Source organism: Ambystoma mexicanum, chromosome 6p (assembly GCF_040938575.1).
Source record: "Ambystoma mexicanum isolate Mex_15411 chromosome 6p, UKY_AmexF1_1, whole genome shotgun sequence".
Lineage (NCBI taxonomy): Eukaryota > Metazoa > Chordata > Amphibia > Caudata > Ambystomatidae > Ambystoma > Ambystoma mexicanum.
This window is the reverse complement of record NC_090935.1, coordinates 346737749-346757455: the sequence shown is the minus strand read 5'-3', so window position 1 is coordinate 346757455 and position 19707 is coordinate 346737749. Positions and strand designations below refer to the sequence as shown.

At 47.1% G+C, this 19707-nt stretch overlaps 1 protein-coding gene across 1 annotated transcript in view; it reads left to right on the top strand.

Moving 5' to 3' along the window:
- Nucleotides 1-19707, top strand: part of AGXT2 (alanine--glyoxylate aminotransferase 2) — a 988366-nt gene that overhangs the window by 340533 nt on the left and 628126 nt on the right. The window contains exon 4 of the mRNA XM_069627115.1: nt 1093-1216. Coding sequence (XP_069483216.1) covers nt 1093-1216 — 124 coding nt within the window. The remainder of the gene's footprint in view (nt 1-1092; nt 1217-19707) is intronic.

Sequence of the window (19707 nt, the reverse complement as noted above, 5' to 3'; positions counted from 1 at the left end):
AGTCTGATGACGGGGAATATTCAAGCATCTGAATCTATGAAAGATCCAATGCTGGAGAATTTAGCCTTTTCTATGAAGCCCTGCGTTCATGTTAAGGTGAGTGTGTTGAGACTAGACACATATCTCCTGTACACTTTTACCTTCCTGGATCTGATGTTTGGTACCTGCAGAGCTGGGAACCAGCAATTTCACTTCTTTGTCATAGAAAACAGAATGGGGGTCATTCCGACCCTGGCGGTAGGGGGTTAACGGGGCTGGTAGAGCCGCCGGCCCCGTTATCCCCCTACTGCCGCATTACGAGTTCTGCTTGCGGGACCCGTAAAACCAGGCGTCTTTAGCGGGTCCTGCGAGCAGAACAGCATGCTAACAACGGGTCTGTCATTAACGGGCCCGTTGTTAGCATGCTCCCCTTTCCCATTGAGCCCCATGGGGCTCGAATGGGGATGGGTTCCTGGAATGGGGAAATACCGGGCCCTCCAAGGTCGGAAGGGCCCGGTATTTTCCCATTCCAGGAACGCGGACCCGGTACCCGGAATGGGGGTAGCCATGCCTCAAATAGCGGCATGGCTACCTTCAAGGTTGTAATGACCGCCAATGTCTTAGGTAGTTACATTTTTAGGGCCAGGCCGTTACAAATGCTCTCCAAATGTTTAGCCAATCTGCAGAACAGAGCAGCCCAGAGGCACTTGTATTTCCAGGACATCTGTTTCAGCCTACATGTGGTATCAGCCATAAGGACAAGAAAAACCTGTTGCACTAATGGAACATGTTGCTGTTGATGAAATTGTAATTTGCATTGTGGTAAACTTGGAGTCATTAAGGTGGCATAGAAACACAATATTTTCATCGTATCTTAGTCACATAAGGGACAAATGACAACATGTTTAAAAAAGGTTCAGGGTGGAAAGAAAAACCCAAAGAAATCTATACATCGAAGGGTGGATAGCAACGCCTAAACTGTATTGTACTAGGTTAAACGTTTAATTTTCCAGTTTCAAGCCTTCTCTTGAAAATGACATTACTTTAGCATTACTCTACTGTTTTCCGTAAAGGTTTTGATTGCATAATTTTTTTTACTTTTTTTCTATATAGGAAGGCAACAGTGGCAGCACAGAAACAACTTGGCCGCTTGTGGCACACGACTAACATCTACTTGCATCCAAAAATCCATGAATATGCAGAAAAACTGGCTGCTCTTCTCCCTGAACGCCTCAAGGTACCTTTATTCTAAATCCTTCATACTATATGTGGGAATTCTGAGTAGGAAGCGAAGGATTAAAATTGATAGAATTCTTGTCTGTCCTAATGGCTTACCAAATAAGAGCTACTGTGTGACAGGGGAACCGCATGTATTGAATTGACCCCCCCTCCCTTTAACACAGGACTGGCAGATGTCATTATCCAGCAGTTTCCACTCGTATAAACGAACTGGGATAATCCATTGCCTATGCAAGAAGAATAAGATGCAATAGTGGTTAAGAACAGACAATGTAAGGGTTTTTGAATTCTGCCCCAATTCTTAGTCCAGGATGGAAGCTAACTGAATACCAAAGCACACTTTCCAGTCCATTTTAGTTTGCCTTATGACTTTTTCCCCATAAAGCCCTGAAACATTTGTAGAAGTATTCTGATGAAACCGTACCTTTGGGCCATAGTACCCCAATCTGGGCTTCAATCCTTCCTGGGTGCCTAGTCTGAATCGTGTTTAGTACACCTTGATCACTCTCCTGTAAATTTTGGTTATACAGACATTTTTCAAGCTATACCTTGTCCATCAGTTGATTTTCCGACATAGTCCCTTTAGTGTACTATGTGAACTGACTGATTCCACTTTTACATATGTGGCCAAAACGTATTTACCCATCTCGTTTTTCATCTTCTGTAAAGACACATTGGGCCTCGTTACAACCCTTGCGGAAGCGGCTGCCGCCACAGTTGCCTTTTTCCGGCGCCCAGAAATGGGCAATTACTGTGTCATTACGGCCTTGTTGCACCCAGTATTTACCCATTCCTGGGCGCCGTAAAAGAATTCTTATCAACGGTGCCTGTGCATCCGAAATGTTGTGCGTGCCGGTGCTTTCCATTCTGCCAGGTAAGGCCTGGCGGACTGAAACGCACCCGCGAGCACAACTCGGAGTTTGCCGGTCCGGATACAACGGTACCGGTAAGCTTACTGGTACTGTTGTATCCAGACCAGCAAACTCGTGTTAAACACAATGGTATAGAAGGCTTTCAAGAGCAAATGCCAGCAGTTATGATTAACTCTAAGAGTTCCTGACCATGGCTTGTCAGCGTTTGAAGATACGGCTGACATTTCAGCATATGTATCAATCTGCTACATAAAATGCAGCAGGAAACATGAATACAGCAGCAGCCAGGAAGGCTATGATGTCATTTGCATATAAGCAGCTACCCTAACAGATTTGTGACCGACTTTGAAACTCTCAGTATTTGGTTTGACACTGATACAATTGAAAGAGTAGCAGCCCAAAACACTGCACCTCTTTGCAAGGGAAAACAAGGTTTATTAAATGAAAAAAAGAGTCTGAGATGGTCCTGTAGAAGCAAACTGACACAGAGCATGCCAATCCCCCTCCATACTGCCTTGACCAATTGGCCAAACCTACGCTACCCCCATTCCACTAGAAACGTGGTCCCCTACATCGTCACTGTCGAACACAGGTATATGATTGGTAGGTTCTTAACAATAGGTTCCTAAGTTTGGGACCATCACTTGATGTGGACCCTCCTGTTCCAGATGCAACCAAAGTAACTTGGCAAGGCCAACGCTGCTTTTGATGAGACTATAGGCTTCCTCATTAACCCAGATGCCATGGCGCACATGAGCTGCACCCTCGAGCTTTTACTAAATGTGTTGGCATCACCTCCTTTTGTCCCAATACACAAGGTGTTCCAGACACGGCTCCCCACTTTTTTTTGTAGAAAGGTTTGTTTATTGGATTTTCAAATACGTTAGAAAGGAGAAAATAAAAACAAGACCAACGAATCAAATCAAACAAACGACAAGGAAGAGATAGTCAGGAGGAAAACATTGCATACATAATCGCTTTTCGGTATACATGCAATTGAAGGGGTAAGAGAACACAAGCAAAAGAACAGGTTACTTACTCCTGGTAGCGTTCTTTCGACTGGATGTTGCTCCCACGTATTACTCATCTTTGATATTCGATATCCAGCTTCACCTGCATCGGAAAAAAAAAGCCAGAGGACACAGTGTGTTGATGAAGTCGACTCAATGTCCCTCGAGGGCCTCTGTCTCAAGGATCATGTAATCGAAGGTATATATGGCACGCGCAGCACCCGTTGGCTTCAGTCCTGTTTTTCTTACAGTAGAAACTACCCGCATAATCATGGGTTTGACCATACGAATCTTTGAAGGAGCGAGAGCTGTAACAGCATGGGAAATTCTACTGTGGGGTAGGCTGGGAGTGCGAGGAGGAATACGTGGGAGGAACATCCAGTCGAAAGAGCGTTACCAGGGGTAAGTAACTTGTTCTTTGAATGGATTGTGTCCTGTCACGTATTCCTCATCTTTGATAGACTCCCAAAGCAGTGTTTGTTTTGGTGGAGGGAGAAGAATTTTGTTATCAATGGTTTCCATAAACCGAATGGAGGACAGCTTTTCCAAAGCTTCCATCCTGACTGAGGGAAGACTCAAGGCAGTAATGCTTTGTGAACGTGTGTATAGTAGACCACGTAGCTGCCTCACAAATGTTTTTAATTGGTACTCCCCTTCGCAGAGCCGCAGAAGTATCCATGTCCCTGGTGGAAAGGGACCTTAAGCCTTCTGTAGGATCCTTGTCCACCAGCCTGTAGCATTCCGAAATTGCCAGAATGATCCATCTGGATAAAGTCTGCTTAGACACAGCCTGACCCAGTTTGTGACCTATATAGCCTATAAAAAGCTGATCATCAATATGAAGTTTGGATAATCTAGATATGTAAAAACTTGTAGCTCTACGAGGATCCAATCTGTGTAGTCTCTCCTCTTTGCCAGGATGAGGTGGAGGATAGAATGTGAGCAATGCCATTTGCTGTCCTACATGACAATCTGAAATGATTTTAGGTAAAAATTAAGGTTTAATCCTAAGAACAACCTTATCCTTGTGGAAAATAGTAAAGGGTGGCTTGGATGATGGTGCCTGCAGTTCACTCACTCCACTGGCTGAAGTTAATGCTACCAAGAGAATGGTTTTAAATGTTAGCAACCTTAACGAACATGAATGTAGAGGTTCAAAGGGTGCACACATACAACATTTTAATACCAGATTAAGGTCCTGAACTGGAACCTGGAAAGGAGATAAGAGAACACATTTGTGAGTCCTTTTAGAAATTGTGTTAGGGAAGCAGGAATCCTGAAAGAGATTAGGAGAGATCTCGATCGTTCTGAAACTAAACTCAAAAACCTAGAGCAAGAGTGCACATCCATGGCAAGTCCTGATAAATTGCCTCAGATAGAAGCCGAGTTGGAGATTTTTGAGTCACACGCCCTTAAGGAAATATGTTATTTCACACGCCCCTCAGCAGCGAGGAGGTATGGGCAGGGGAGAGGCGGGGGCGCACACTGGCTAGACTGACTGACCCAAATTGAGTGTATTAAAGATGAGCAGGGTGAGCAACGATGGACAGAGCAGGAGATACTGGATGTTTTTTCACGTTTTTACAGTTCTCTTTACACAGCAGGTCAGCCACACGATATAGGCACCTTGCCTCTTGGAGGAGATTCCCATGTCCTCCATCAATACTCAAACCAGAGAAGAGTTTGAGAGTCTGATTACCTTAGAGGAGATAGTTAAGGTCATAGATGAACTGCCGAAAGGCAAGGCTCCTTGGCCAGACAGACTCACCCCGGAATTATATCAAGAACATGTATCACTCATCGCTCCCTGTCTCCTTGAGGTTTGGTGTGAGTCACTCCGTGAATCTGCTCTACCTCCCACTCTATGAGACGCCAACATTACCATTCTTCAGAAACCGGGCAAGCCGAAAACGGAGTACGGTTTGTACAGGCCACTGTCCCTTATGAGCATAGATATTAAAATGTTTGCAAAAATCTTAGCAAATAGGTTCTTACCACTGATGCCATACCTGATACATGAGGATCAGGGAGGGTTTGTCCTGGGCAGGTCAACATCGTTGAATATCAGTGTTATGTCTAGAATTGACCCACATGAGGAGGCTGTGGCAGTTACACAGTTACACTGGATGCCCAGAAGGCCTTCGACATGGACTCGTGGCAATATATGTTGGAAGTCCTCGATAGAACGGGTGTAGGGTCCGAAATGATTAGGTACATCAAACTATTATATACTCGCCCAACTGCAAGCGTACTAGTCAATGCTCGACTATCCTCCCCTTTTGCACTGATCATCGAGCCGATGGCGGATTGTAACAGAGCTCGGCACGCCAAGAGAGGTATTCGACTTAAAGACAAGCAGGAAATAATATCTTTATATGCAGACAATGTGTACATTAAAGATCTGTGTGTGAATCTTGATCCAATATTGAGGGACGTGACCCGTATAGGAACCTTCTCAGGCTTTATGATTAATTTGAGCAAATCAGAGATTTTCCCACTCACCGTGAGCACTAAACAACCGGCGTGCGAGTTCTCACTTCACTGGTCACCTAAGGGAATTTGATATTTGGGGGTGCAGATATCTGTGACTAGGCCAACACTGCTGGCGAATAACTATATAGCCGCAGTAAAGTATATGGAGACTAAACTGACAAGATGGCGCCCACTCCCCCTCACCATGGCGGGCAGACTATCCTTGGTAAAGCTGGTATTGGTCCCAAAGCTCCTGTATGTTTTCACAAATGCCCCCATCTGGCCTGGGAAACAGTACTTCGCTCAACTTCATGGTCTCTTTGCACAATTCCTAGGGCATGCTGGCGCTGTAAGGATAAAATTGTCAGATATGACCCTGCCGTACGAAAAAGATGGCTTCACAGCCCCCAAACCCAAGCTGTATTGGACGGCAGCACAGGCACAGTACGCGCTGTATTGGTACATGGCCACTCCTCGGCCGCCCCATGTTAAACTGAAACAGCTGGCAGCTGGAAATGACGACCTTACAACCCTGTTTTTGAATCTCACATATTCAGATGACTCCCTGCTGGACCTCACAGCGGCTACTCTAATGGCTTGCCGCTGGTTGATGCCCACATTACAGGATGCACGGCTGTCATGATGCCTACCCCCGGGGGACCCAGACCAAGTCCTGCAACCCCAGAAGCAGGCATCAAGTTATCCCAAGCAAGCCCAACAACCCCTGCTAGGGGCTATTTGGGTGCAGTCCTAGCGTCTATGGCGCCAGGCTCATATGGAGAGTCAGTCCTGGCGCCACAGGCGCCAGGCTCATAGATTAAAACTTACCTGATGCAGACAATGCTGAAAACTTACCTGATGCAGACCATGCTGCAAGAGCTCCAAGCCAAAAGAGGCTTGGAAGGGACTACTTTACCTAGGGACTATTTTTTTACTCGGATGGGGTTGGGGAGGAATACTTACCTGGGACTGCTTTGGGGGCTATTTAAACCACGCCCGAAGAGCAGCACATGCTTCGCGTTATTCTGCATCCAGCAGCGTAACGCTCACCGTGCCTGCAAGTCTGCATGCAGTCTTCTGCCACGCCCGCCTCGAGTTTGGAGCTCCTAGAAAAAGGGAGAAAGAAGGAGAAAAGGTTAGAAGAAGAGCAATATCTTTGATCCTTACCTGAATACCCGATCCATCGCACCTTCGAGCTGGAAGAAAGAAGTTATTTTATGCGCGTCCCCTCGCCTGCTGCAGCGCCGCGCTGAACTCACCGGCCTTCGCAGCATCTTCACATTCCACCGCATCCTCCTGCATGTTCCCGCCGCAGTCCGGCACCTAAGGAGAAGACCAGAGCAGCAAGGTGAGCCAAGGGAATACACAGAGGAATATTAGTTACTCCCCCCATAGACTTACCTGATTTTACCACCGGGGGTACTATTCCTCTTCACGGGTCGGCGAGCTTCCACTGCATCTTCGCCGAACCCCGGCCCCTAAGAGGAAACAAAAGGACAGCAAGGTGAAACAAAGGGACTAACAAGGGGAACCCTCCTCACCACAATAGACTTACCTGATTTTACCGCCGGAGGTATTATTCCCTGAGACTTCATACTTTCTCTCGGCGCCTGAATAAGGGAGAAAGCAACAGGTTACATATTGACATTATTTTATCGAACTGTGTTGGAAAATACAAATCCTTAACCAGAATATTACCGGTTACCACGAGGAACTCTTCACTAGGGTCAAGCTCCAACTTGCAAGGAATCGGCCAAGAGTGAAAGTCAGGCATTTCAACTCTTACGAACTACATACTTACGGCGTCTTGCCGGGGATCTCGGAGTCAATATTGTTCTGGAACTCACCAATTCCTTCGAGCCAGTGAAGCAACTGGTTATCAACGCACCCCTGCGCTAAATGCAGGATGGAGAGCTCATCTTTTCAAACCATCAGGTGAGACTATAAGAGGGGACATCAAAGGTGATCTGTGGGAGAACAGCAGGGGTGGGGGGATTTACGCTCAACTCCATGGTGGTTAATTCCCTTTCTCCATTTGCAGAAGAATATTCCTACGGGCCAAGCAAACGAAGCTAGGAGGGCCAGTCCAGTCCGTCATCTCGGCCCTACGCGTCAATTGGTGGAGACCGCAGTGTACAGTTCAGATCAACGCCTCTGTGGGAGCCAGGTGAGCGTAACAGAACGCAAAGCCTACCCACAAATTCCCACACGGGCGTTATGGATACCTCGGAGACTGGCCAATTGGCCCAATTACTAGGGCAACTGAGGGCTGAAGTGCATTCCGCCCGTCAAGAAACCAATGCTCTTAGGAGAGAACTGATTTTGTCAAAGGAGCGAACTGATGACCTTGCTAGGCAACTATTGCAAAGCCAGGCTGGACAAGCACCCCTACCGGGTTCCGGGGGAAATCCAGCTCCTGTGTTATCGAGTAACCCTGTGCAAATAAACCTACCAGGAAATATTCCATTAGCTCCACCCGAACGCTTTGCCGGAGATCCCAAAAGGTTCGCCGTGTTTATGAACCAATGCCACTTGCACTTTTTATGCAGACCTGGAGCCTTCCCAAACGATCAAGCCAAGGTAGCCTTTGTATTGTCATATCTCAGCGGCAGTGCAACTGATTGGTCAATTCCACTAGTTACTCAGGATGACCCAGTTCTTCGGGATTTTCAGGGCTTTCAAACAAGCATGGAAAGACTATTTGCCCGCACTCCCAAGGACAGGCCCTGAATAACGAACTTTTGTCCCTACGACAGAGTAACCAGGACCTTCTATCCTACATCGCGACCTTTAATAGGTTGATAGTGGAAACTGGATGGCCTGAGGGCAAACGAATCACGTTATTTCATCGAGGGCTTCGAGGAGAACTCAAAGATGTCCTGGCTCAAGTCGTGAACCCACCTCAAGACTGCGCTGAATATATAGACTTAGTGGTCCAGTTAGATCACAGACTTCAGAACAGAAAGGCTGATCGAGCCAAGTTTGAGAATCGGGTGTTGGTCAAAACCCACGCTAACCCCAAAGGAGAAGATGCTTCAGAACCCATGCAAATCGGAGGGGTTAAAGGACCCTTAACCCAGAAGGAAAGAGAAAGGAGACGGCAAATGCAATTGTGTCTATATTGTGGAACTTCTGGGCATTTTCTACGGGATTGCCCTGTAAAACCACCCAAGAAGGTGGTAGGAGCTGTTGATAAAACCCATATGGAGTCAGACTCGGGAAACGACCACGCCCGACAAGCGTAGAGGTCCACTTGCCGAGCTTGAATAAGGATACTCAGACCTCGCCTTTCATCATACCAATGGTCCTCGTAGATCCAGGGCAGCCATCGTGTATGCACGCAGTAAGGGCATACATTGATAGCGGGGCCATAGGAAACTATGTGGACTATGAATTGGCTTCCAGGATGAATCTACCTCTCTGCCGAAAAACCACCTCAGATGTCATCACCACAGTCGATGGAACTGAAATTGCCTCTGGGCCTGTAACTCATTCCACCGCAGAGATGACACTATTGGGTCAGGATGGGCATCGAGAGACTATTGTGTTTGATCTAATCAAAGCCCCACAGTTCCAAATAATACTGGGGATACCTTGGTTGGAAATACATAATGCTTGTATTGATTGGCGAGAGAAGAGAATAACCTTCCCAGATTGTGCACAAACCTGTTACCCAAAGAAAAATCAGAACGCAGGCCTGGCCACAGTAACCACAGCAGTCATGCAACTACCTCCAGAATACCAAGAATTCCAGGATGTCTTCCAAAAAGAACAGGCAAACACCTTACCTCCCCACCGATCGTACGATTGTCAAATCGATCTCATACCCGGTGCACAACCCCCTTGCAGCAGGATCTATGCCCTTACGGCACCTGAGAACCTTCAGCTACGACAATACTTAGACCAGTACCTTGCCAATGGCTTTATTCGCCCATCCAAGTCCCCTGCATTTTCAGCTTTGTTCTTCGTGCTCAAAAAGGAAGGTGACCTCAGAACGTGCATAGACTACCGTGCATTGAACCAGATAACCGTTAAGAACCTATACCCATTGCCTCTGATCCCTGAACTACTAGACCAAGTGAAGGACACTTGTATGTACACTAAATTAGATCTCCGGGCGGCATACCATCTGGTACGTGTAAAAGAGGGCGACGAATGGAAGATTGCTTTCCGCACTAAGTATGGGTTATTCAAATACCAGGTGATGCCTTTCGGGTTGTGCAATGCACCAGCAGCCTTCCAATACTTCATGAACGATGTCCTTCGTGAACTCATTGACGTTTGTGTTGTCGTATATATCGATGTTATTCTAATATACTCCTCTTCAGAATCTGACCATGTGAAGCACGTCCGAGCAGTCCTTGAGAAATTGCGCCAGCACAAACTATATGCAAAACTGGAAAAATGGGTTTTTCATGCCACAGAGGTTGAATTCCTTGGGTTTATCCTGACCCCAAAGGGAGTCCGAATGGACTCACGAAAGGTGGACGCAATCCTTAAGTGGCCATCACCAAGTTCAGTTAAAGGAGTACAAAGCATGCTCGGCTTTGCCAATTTCTACCGCAGATTCATCCCAGATTTTTCACATGTTACATCCCATCACAGCACTCTTGGGAAAAAATAAACGCTTTATGTGGACTGAAGAAGCTGAAAATGCCTTCCAACAGCTGAAAGCGAAATTCACGTCTGCACCTGTATTAAAGCACCCGCGCCCTGAACTTCCACACATAGTGGAAACTGATGCATCCAGTCTGGCCATGGGAGCTGTCCTGTCTCAAAAGGACCCTGAAACTGGTCAGCTTCACCCAGTAGCATTTTGGTCCAGAAAGTTCTCGGCACCCGAGTTAAACTATGCGGTTACCGACAGGGAGTTATTAGCCATTAAATCCGCCTTCAAGGGTTGGCGGCACTATCTTCTCGGTGCCAGGCATACCATTACTGTGCTCACTGATCACCGGAACTTACAGTATTTAAAGACAGCCAAGGCCCAATCGTCACGTCAACTCCGATGGGCATTGTTCTTTGCCGAGTTCGATTTCGTGATAACCTATCGACCAGGTTGTAAGAATGGTAAAGCAGACGCCTTAACCCGAATAGGGATGGGAGAGGCAGACGTGAACCCAGAACCAGTACCTATAATTTCCAAACAAAGGATTCTTGGCATGACTACTCTACAGACACAAGAGGACATTCAGGTGAAGATCCAGCAACTGTAACGCTCACCTGATTCCCGTAGAGGCGCCGGTCTTGACTGGGCGTATACCGTATCTTCAAAGGTTATGTGTAACACACGGCTGGCTCTTTGGGCTGGACCTCTGTGCACTGTATGTCTGACTCGAAGGGTAAGATGTCTGCAGGTAGAAAATATGGGATTAAGGAACTGGGTTATTGAATGTCTCTCTCTTCTTCCCTTTCTCTTCTCCTGTAGAACCCCAAAGGTTAACGCTCTCACCTTAGGTAAGTGAACGCCGTGCTCTCCATCTGCCTCGGGGCAGGGTGCTGTAACCAGTTTCTTCACTGGATAAGGGGAGCAGGCCTCTTGACTTCAGAGGACTGCTGTCCGTCGTTTACTGCACGAACGGTAAGTTTCGAGTAATTCTAATGTCTTTAAAGTCTTTAGTAATGATGTTTCTTGTTTTGCAGGGTTCCGGCAATGGCGGATGACGGGCTGAAGTGAGTTGAAGATGGAGCCCATGTGATGAATAGAAGCGCCTGGAAGCACGTAAGTAAGCGCTTGTTGCCTGCTTCACGATGCGCTCTAACTGTCTTTTTATTTTGCAGGTACAAGTTCGGAGTGGCTGCAGGGTGCCGGAATACCCACTGGGTTAGATGTGGAAAGGAGTAATGGCACGTGAGTATTAAAGTTCCCCAATGTCTTTAAACGCACCTTGTTTTGTCTTTCAGATGCGGGATGCAGCGCCGAAGGCCTCCGGAGCGTGCGAAGAGTTGGTAAGCTTTTGTCTTTCAGATGCCGGAATGCAGTGTGAAGACCTCCGGAGCGCACGAAGAGTAGGTAAGCCTTTGTCTTTCAGATGCCGGAATGCAGCGCGAGGCGTTGGTGACAGCCGATGGACCAGGTAAGTGAAGAGCTGTCACTGAAGACCGTAATGCTAACCTGTTCTTTCTTGTCTTTATAGGTGTTGCTGAAGACTGGATTCAGGATGGTAAGCCTTTTTCCTTAGGCCCAGGATCAGATGCAGAAGACACGATGAGCGTTCTGCTGCAGAGGATGCAGAATAACGCAAAGCAAGATTCATCCATCGGGTGTGGTTTAAATAGCCTCCTGTAGTGCTTAGGTGTCTCCTTCCACAGCCACGCCTAGGTAAGAAAAGAGTTCCTGCTTTCCAGAAGAGTTCCAGTGTTCTGAATCTAGGGAGTGGCTCCTGCCCCACCCAACAGGAAAAGTAGTTCCAAACAGAAGAGGATCAGAGGCTCAACTGGCAGGCAAGTAAGCAGCATGGTCTGCTGCAGGTAAGTCCACCCAAGCATTATGAGCCCGGTGCTTCCAGCGCTGGGACTGGGCATATTTATGAGCCTGGTGCCACTGGCGCCAGGACTGGGTCCAAAAGGTCCCAATTGGGACTGGTTGGCACTCGGAACCTGGGTTATGGATCTGCTTCCAAGGGAGTTGAGAAAACCCTGACCTTTTGGAAGCAGAGATCATGACAGTACCCCCCCTCAAGGCCCCTCCCAAACCGGGCTTCTCCGGGGGTTTTGGTTTGTCAGGAAATGTTTGGTGAAATCTTTTGATTAGGCGAGGAGCGTGGACATATTCAGCAGGTTCCCAGGATCTCTTTTGGGGGCCGTAGCCTTTCCAGTCAATTAGGTAAAATAGTTTGGATTTGGAGATCTTGGAGTCCAGAATGCTTTTGACTTCAAACTCGAGTTCTCCATCAACTAGGATAGGTTTTGGAGATTTAGTTAGTCGGGTTTGAGGTTGCACGGGTTTTAATAGAGAGACGTGGAAGACCGGATGTATCTTCATGTGCGGGGACAAGTCCAACTTGACCGCTACTGGGTTTACTATGGTAGTGATGGAATAGGGACCAAGTTATCTTGGGTTGAATGTGCGTGGCCCTTTTAGAGGTAGATATTTGGTGGATAACCAGACTTGATCCCCTACTTGATATTGAGGGGCTTCCTTCCGATGTTGATCTGCTCCTTTCTTGTATTGTTCTTTAGCCCTTTGAAGGTGAGAAACAGCTTCCTTAAAGGCTTGGGTGATTGTAGAATGCAGGTAGTCTACTGCTGGTGTTTCAAGATCTTGGAGGGGATCCAACTCCGAGGTTCGAGGGTGACTGCCGTACAAAAGAAAAAACAGGGTTTTCCCAGTTCCCGAATGGACAGAGTTATTGTAGGCATATTCGGCTATCCAAAGGATGTCTTTCCAAGGTTTTTCAGTTTGTTACAGCATGCAGCGTAAATACTGTTCCAGAGTTTGATTGGTCCTCTCGGTTTGTCCATCGGTCTGAGGGTGGTGACTGGTCGATAGTCTCACATCAATTTGAGCCGACCGACAGCAACTTCGCCAAAAATGAGAAATAAATTGACTACCTCGATCCGAAATTAGAACCGAAGGAAAACCGTGCAGTCGGACGATGTTTTCGAGAAATTCTCGGGCCAGAGTTGCTGCTGTTGGCAAGCCTTTGAGCGGAATGAAATGCGCCATCTTGGAGAATAAGTCCACGATTACTAGAATCGTATTGTATCCGGAGCATGGAGGTAGATCGGTGATGAAGTCCATAGAAAGCGTATGCCAAGGGCGAGGTGGGATGTCAATAGGGCGTAAGAGGCCTGCTGGTCTTTCCTTTTGACTCTTGTTTTGGGCGCATACTCCACAGGACATTATAAAGTCTCTGATATCTTTTTTCCAAGCCGGCCACCAGAAGTAGCGCTTGATCTTTTTTGAGGTCTTGGCCATACCGGGATGTCCTTCCATTAAAGAATCGTGATAACAAGAGATTACTTTTTTCTGTAAATCTGTGCTGGGTAGGTATAATCTTTCTTGGAAATACAATAAGTTGTCCTTTACTGCAAAGTCCTTTCCCTGCAGATGCCAATTCTGTATGTCTGCTGGAGTTACAAGTTGCCTGGCTTTATCCTTAACTTCCTCTATGGATTCTGTGGCGATTACACCCAGAATTCTTTCTTCGGGAATGATTGGTACAGGTTTAGGGTTGATCAAGTGTTCTTCCACTCCCATCCGAGAAAGGGCATCAGCTTTACCGTTCTTTGTACCAGGTCGATAGGTAATTATGAAGTCAAACTCGGCAAAGAATAATGCCCAACGGAGTTGTCTAGAGGATTGGGCTTTTGCGGTTTTCAAATATTGCAGGTTTCGGTGATCCGTAATCACAGTAACGGTGTGTCGGGCCCCCAGCAGATAATGCCGCCAAGCCTTAAAGGCAGACTTGATAGCCAGAAGTTCCTTGTCAGTAATCGTGTAATTGATTTCAGGAGGCGAGAATTTGCGGGACCAAAATGCCACGGGATGCAACTGATTGGTTACCGGGTCATTTTGTGATAGAACTGCCCCCATGGCAAGGCTTGAAGCATCAGTTTCCACGATGTAGGGGAGTTCGGGGCGAGGGTGTTTTAAGATTGGTGCAGAGATAAATTTAGTCTTCAAATCCTGGAAAGCTTGTTCCGCCTCGGTAGACCATTAAAAACGTTTGATTTTCTTTAACAAGGCAGTGATGGGCTGGACTATTCGAGAGAATTCGGGGATAAACCTGCGGTAAAAGTTAGCGAAGCCTAACATGCTTTGCACACCTTTTACGGAGGATGGTGATGGCCATTTGAGAACTGCATCGACCTTCTTTGAATCCATACGCACTCCGCCAGGTGATAATATGAATCCCAAGAATTCAACTTCAGTCACGTTGAAAACACATTTTTCCAACTTAGCGAAAAGTTTGTGTTGACGCAATCTTTCGAGGACCATTTTCACGTGTTTCCGATGTTCAGATTCCGATGAAGAATAAACGAGGATGTCGTCAATGTAAACAACAACACACACATCTATGAGCTCTCTGAGGACATCGTTCATAAAATATTGAAAGGCGGCCGGGGCATTGCAAAGTCCGAAGGGCATGACCTGATATTCAAATAGCCCATACTTGGTGCGGAAGGCCGTCTTCCATTCATCGCCCTCTTTTACTCGTACCAAGTGGTAAGCTCCTCTAAGATCCAGCTTTGTATATATGCATGCTTTTCTGACTTGGTCCAGGAGTTCAGGGATCAAAGGTAACGGATATCTAGTCTTAACGGTGATCTGGTTCAGGGAGCGATAATCTATACAAGTTCTAAGGTCTCCTTCCTTTTTTGGAACGAAGAACAAAGCTGAAGAAGCAGGGGACTTGGAAGGACGAATAAACCCATTTGCCAGGTATTGATCCAGGTATTGTCGAAGGTGAAGATTCTCAGGCTCGGTGAGGGCATAAATTCTACTACAAGGAGGAGTAGATCCAGGTATCAGGTCTATCTGGCAGTCATAAGACCTACGAGGAGGTAGAGAGTTAGCCTGATCCTTCCGGAAAACATCTTGGTATTCTAGGTATTCGGGAGGTAACTGGGGAGTCTCTGAAGAAATTGCTGCCAGTGCAACACCAGGTGGAGGGTGACAAGTAGAGACACATTCTGGAAACTGGACCGTTCTTGCTCGCCAATCGATCAGAGGATTGTGTTTCTCTAACCAAGGTATTCTTAGAATAATCTGAAACTGAGGGGCCTTGATCACATCGAACACGATCTTCTCGTGGTGTCCATCTTGACTTACTAGCGTCACCTCTTGAGTGGTATGCGTTACTGGCCCGGAGGCTATCTCCGTACCATCCACCGTAGTAATGACGTCCTTTATAGCCTTGGGACAAAGAGTTAGATTCATCCTCAAAACCATTTCATGATCCACATAATTGCCGATGGCACCGCTGTCGACGTAAGCTTCAATTGCATGTAATCGATCCGGATTATCAGGGCTAATGAGGACCATAGGTATCACGAAATGCGAGGTCACGGAACTGGTTTTCACGCTCGGCAAGAGGACCTCTTTTCTTGTCGGGCGAGATCGTTTCCCTGCTCAGAGTTTGTAACTTTGGTAACTGCAGCTCCTACTGCCTTCTTGGCAGGTTTCACCGGACAGTCTCGAAGAAAGTGCCCTGAGTTTCCGCAATAGAGGCATAATTGCAACTGTTTTCTCCTTTCCCGCTCCTTTTGTGTTAGAGGACCTTTCAGACCCCCTATTTGCATGGGTTCCCCGGAGTCTACTCCTTTGGAAGGAGTTGGCGGTTTGGAAAATACTCGAGCATCAAACTTGGAACGATCGGCCTTCCTGTTCTGCAGTCTGTGATCTATTTGAACGACTAAGTCTATATAGTCCGAACAATCTTGTGGGGGATTCACTACTTGGGCTAACACATCTTTGAGCTCTCCACGTAGACCTCTATAAAACAGCGTAATCCTTTTGTCCTCAGGCCATTGAGTTTCCACTATCAGTCTGTTGAAAGACGCAATATAATCCAAAAGGTCTTGATTACCTTGTCGCAACGAAAGAAGCTCATTGTCCAAGGCCTGCCCCTGTGAATGTCTTGCGAACAGTTTTTCCATACTGAGCTGAAAAGCTTGAAAATCATGGAGGACCGGATCATCTTGATTTACTAGAGGGATCGACCAGTCTGCCGCATTGCCACTAAGGTACGAAAGCACGAAAGCTACTTTAGCTTGATCAGTTGGAAAGGCTGCTGGCCGGCATAAGAAATGCAACCGGCACTGATTGATAAATACTGCAAACCTCTTTGGGTCACCAGAAAATCGTTCGGGCGGAGCCAGAGGTACATTCCCAGGTAGGTTGATCTGCACTGGATTCATAGAGGATGTAGAAGGAAGATTTCCCCCAGATGCGGGTAACGGGGTCTGTCCGGCTTGTGACTGTAGCAATTGTCTAGCGAGATCATCTGTTCGCTCCTTGGAAATAATCAGTTCCCTTCTTAGAGCGTTAGTTTCCTGACGGGCTGCATGCACTTCTGCCCTTAGTTCCCCAAGTAACTGGGCTAGCTGGTCGGTATCCGAGGTTTCCATAGCGCCTGGACGGGAGTTTTGTGGTAGGCTTTGCGTTCTGTAACGCTCACCTGATTCCCGTCGAGGCGCCGGTCTTGACTGGGCGTATACCGTATCTTCAAAGGTGATGTGTAACACACGGCTGGCTCTTTGGGCTGGACCTCTGTGCACTGTATGTCTGACTCGAAGGGTAAGATGTCTGCAGATAGAAAATATGGGATTAAGGAACTTGGTTATTGAATGTCTCTCTCTTCTTCCCTTTCTCTTCTCCTGTAGAACCCCAAAGGTTAACGCTCTCACCTTAGGTAAGTGAACGCCGTGCTCTCCATCTGCCTCGGGGCAGGGTGCTGTAACCAGTTTCTTCACTGGATAAGGGGAGCAGGCCTCTTGACTTCAGAGGACTGCTGTCCGTCGTTTACTGCACGAACGGTAAGTTTCGAGTAATTCTAATGTCTTTAAAGTCTTTAGTAATGATGTTTCTTGTTTTGCAGGGTTCCGGCAATGGCGGATGACGGGCTGAAGTGAGTTGAAGATGGAGCCCGTGTGATGAATAGAAGCGCCTGGAAGCACGTAGGTAAGTGCTTGTTGCCTGCTTCACAATGCGCTCTAACTGTCTTTTTATTTTGCAGGTACAAGTTCGGAGCGGCTGCAGGGTGCCGGAATACCCACTGGGTTAGATGTGGAAAGGAGTAATGGCACGTGAGTATTAAAGTTCCCCAATGTCTTTAAACGCACCTTGTTTTGTCTTTCAGATGCGGGATGCAGCGCCGAAGGCCTCCGGAGCGTGCAAAGAGTTGGTAAGCTTTTGTCTTTCAGATGCCGGAATGCAGTGTGAAGACCTGCGGAGCGCACGAAGAGTAGGTAAGCCTTTGTCTTTCAGATGCCGGAATGTAGCGCGAGGCGTTGGTGACAGCCGATGGACCAGGTAAGTGAAGAGCTGTCACTGAAGACCGTAATGCTAACCTGTTCTTTCTTGTCTTTATAGGTGTTGCTGAAGACTGGATTCAGGATGGTAAGCCTTTTTCCTTAGGCCCAGGATCAGATGCAGAAGACACGATGAGCGTTTTGCTGCAGAGGATGCAGAATAACGCAAAGCAAGATTCATCCATCGGGTGTGGTTTAAATAGCCTCCTGTAGTGCTTAGATGTCTCCTTCCACAGCCACGCCTAGGTAAGAAAAGAGTTCCTGCTTTCCAGAAGAGTTCCAGTGTTCTGAATCTAGGGAGTGGCTCCTGCCCCACCCAACAGGAAAAGTAGTTCCAAACAGAAGAGGATCAGAGGCTCAACTGGCAGGCAAGTAAGCAGCATGGTCTGCTGCAGGTAAGTCCACCCAAGCATTATGAGCCCGGCGCTTCCAGCGCTGGGACTGGGCATATTTATGAGCCTGGTGCCACTGGCGCCAGGACTGGGTCCAAAAGGTCCCAATTGGGACTGGTTGGCACTCGGAACCTGGGTTATGGATCTGCTTCCAAGGGAGTTGGGAAAACCCTGACCTTTTGGAAGCAGAGATCATGACAGCAACTCTTTGATCCTACAGCCCTGCAGGACTGGATAAAGAAAGTCCCGGACTACTCTGTCACCAATGATCTGCCTTATTACCAAGGGCGGCTATTTCTGCCACACAAGGAACTACAAGAGCTAGTCATTTCCTGTTATCATGATACCCTAATGGAGGGGCACCCAGGTATTGCAAAAACTGAAGCTAAAATCAAAAGACAATTCTGGTGGCCCACCTGGCGAAAGGATATTAAATCATTTGTGATGTCTTGTGGCATTTGCGCCCAAAACAAAAGTCAAAAGAAAGAAATAGCTGGACTCTTACAACCTTTAGACATTCCGCCTACACCATGGCACACCTTATCGTTAGACTTTATTACTGATCTACCCCCATGTAGTGGATTTAACACCATTCTAGTTATTATGGATCTTTTTTCCAAGATGGCCCACTTTATTCCTTTAAAGGGATTACCTTTAGCTTCAATCCTGGCCAAGGAGTTCCTCGAAAACATTGTTCGCATACACAGATTTCCGTCCGTATTGGTCTCTGACCGGGGCAGTCAATTCATTTCACATTTTTGGAAAAAATGCTGTCAATTGGCGCAAATCGATGTGAGGTTATCGACCAGTCACCACCCCCAGACCGATGGTCAAACGGAGAGGACCAACCAGATTCTCGAACAATACCTGCGTTGTATGTTACATCAGACTGAGAGTAATTGGAAAGACATTCTTTGGATCGCCAAAAATGCATACAATAATTCAGTACACTCTGGAACTGGACAAAGCCCCTTTTATACCTTATATGGGCACCATCCTCGAACCTCAGACCTTGACTCACCCCAAAACTTAGAAATGCCCGCAGTAGACTATCTGCACGCTACGTTTACACAAGCCTTTAAGGAAGCAACTACACATTTAAAACAGGCGAAAGCAAAATACAAGAAAGATGCTGATCGGCATAGAAGTGATACTCCACAATACTAGATAGGGGACCAATTATGGTTAGCCACAAAACATATACCTCTAAAGGGAACATGGACCTTTAACCCCAGATATTTGGGACCTTACTCTATTAAGGCCATTATCAACCCGGTGGCTGTCAAGTTGGATTTACCTGCTAATATGCAAATTCACCCAGTCTTTCATGTGTCACATTTGAAGCCAGTGCAACCAGGGACAAGACTAACCAAGCCACCAGACCCCATCCTTGTAGACGGAGAACCCGAATTTGAAGTTAAGAACATCCTGGACTCCAAGCTGATAAAGTCAAAACTTTTTTATTTAATCGACTGGAAAGGTTACGGACCACAGGAAAGGTCATGGGAACCTAGTGGCCATGTTCATGCACCCAATTTCCCAGACAAACCGAAACCACAGGGAAGAACGACTTTAGGAGGGGCCTTGGGGGGGAGTGCTGTCATGATGCCTACCCCCGGGACCCAGGCCAAGTCCAGCAACACCGGAAGCAGGCACCAAGTTATCCCAAGCAAGCCCAACAACCCCTGCTAGGGGATATTTGGGTGCAGTCCTGGCGTCTATGGCGCCAGGCTCATATGGAGAGTCAGTCCTGGCGCCGTAGGC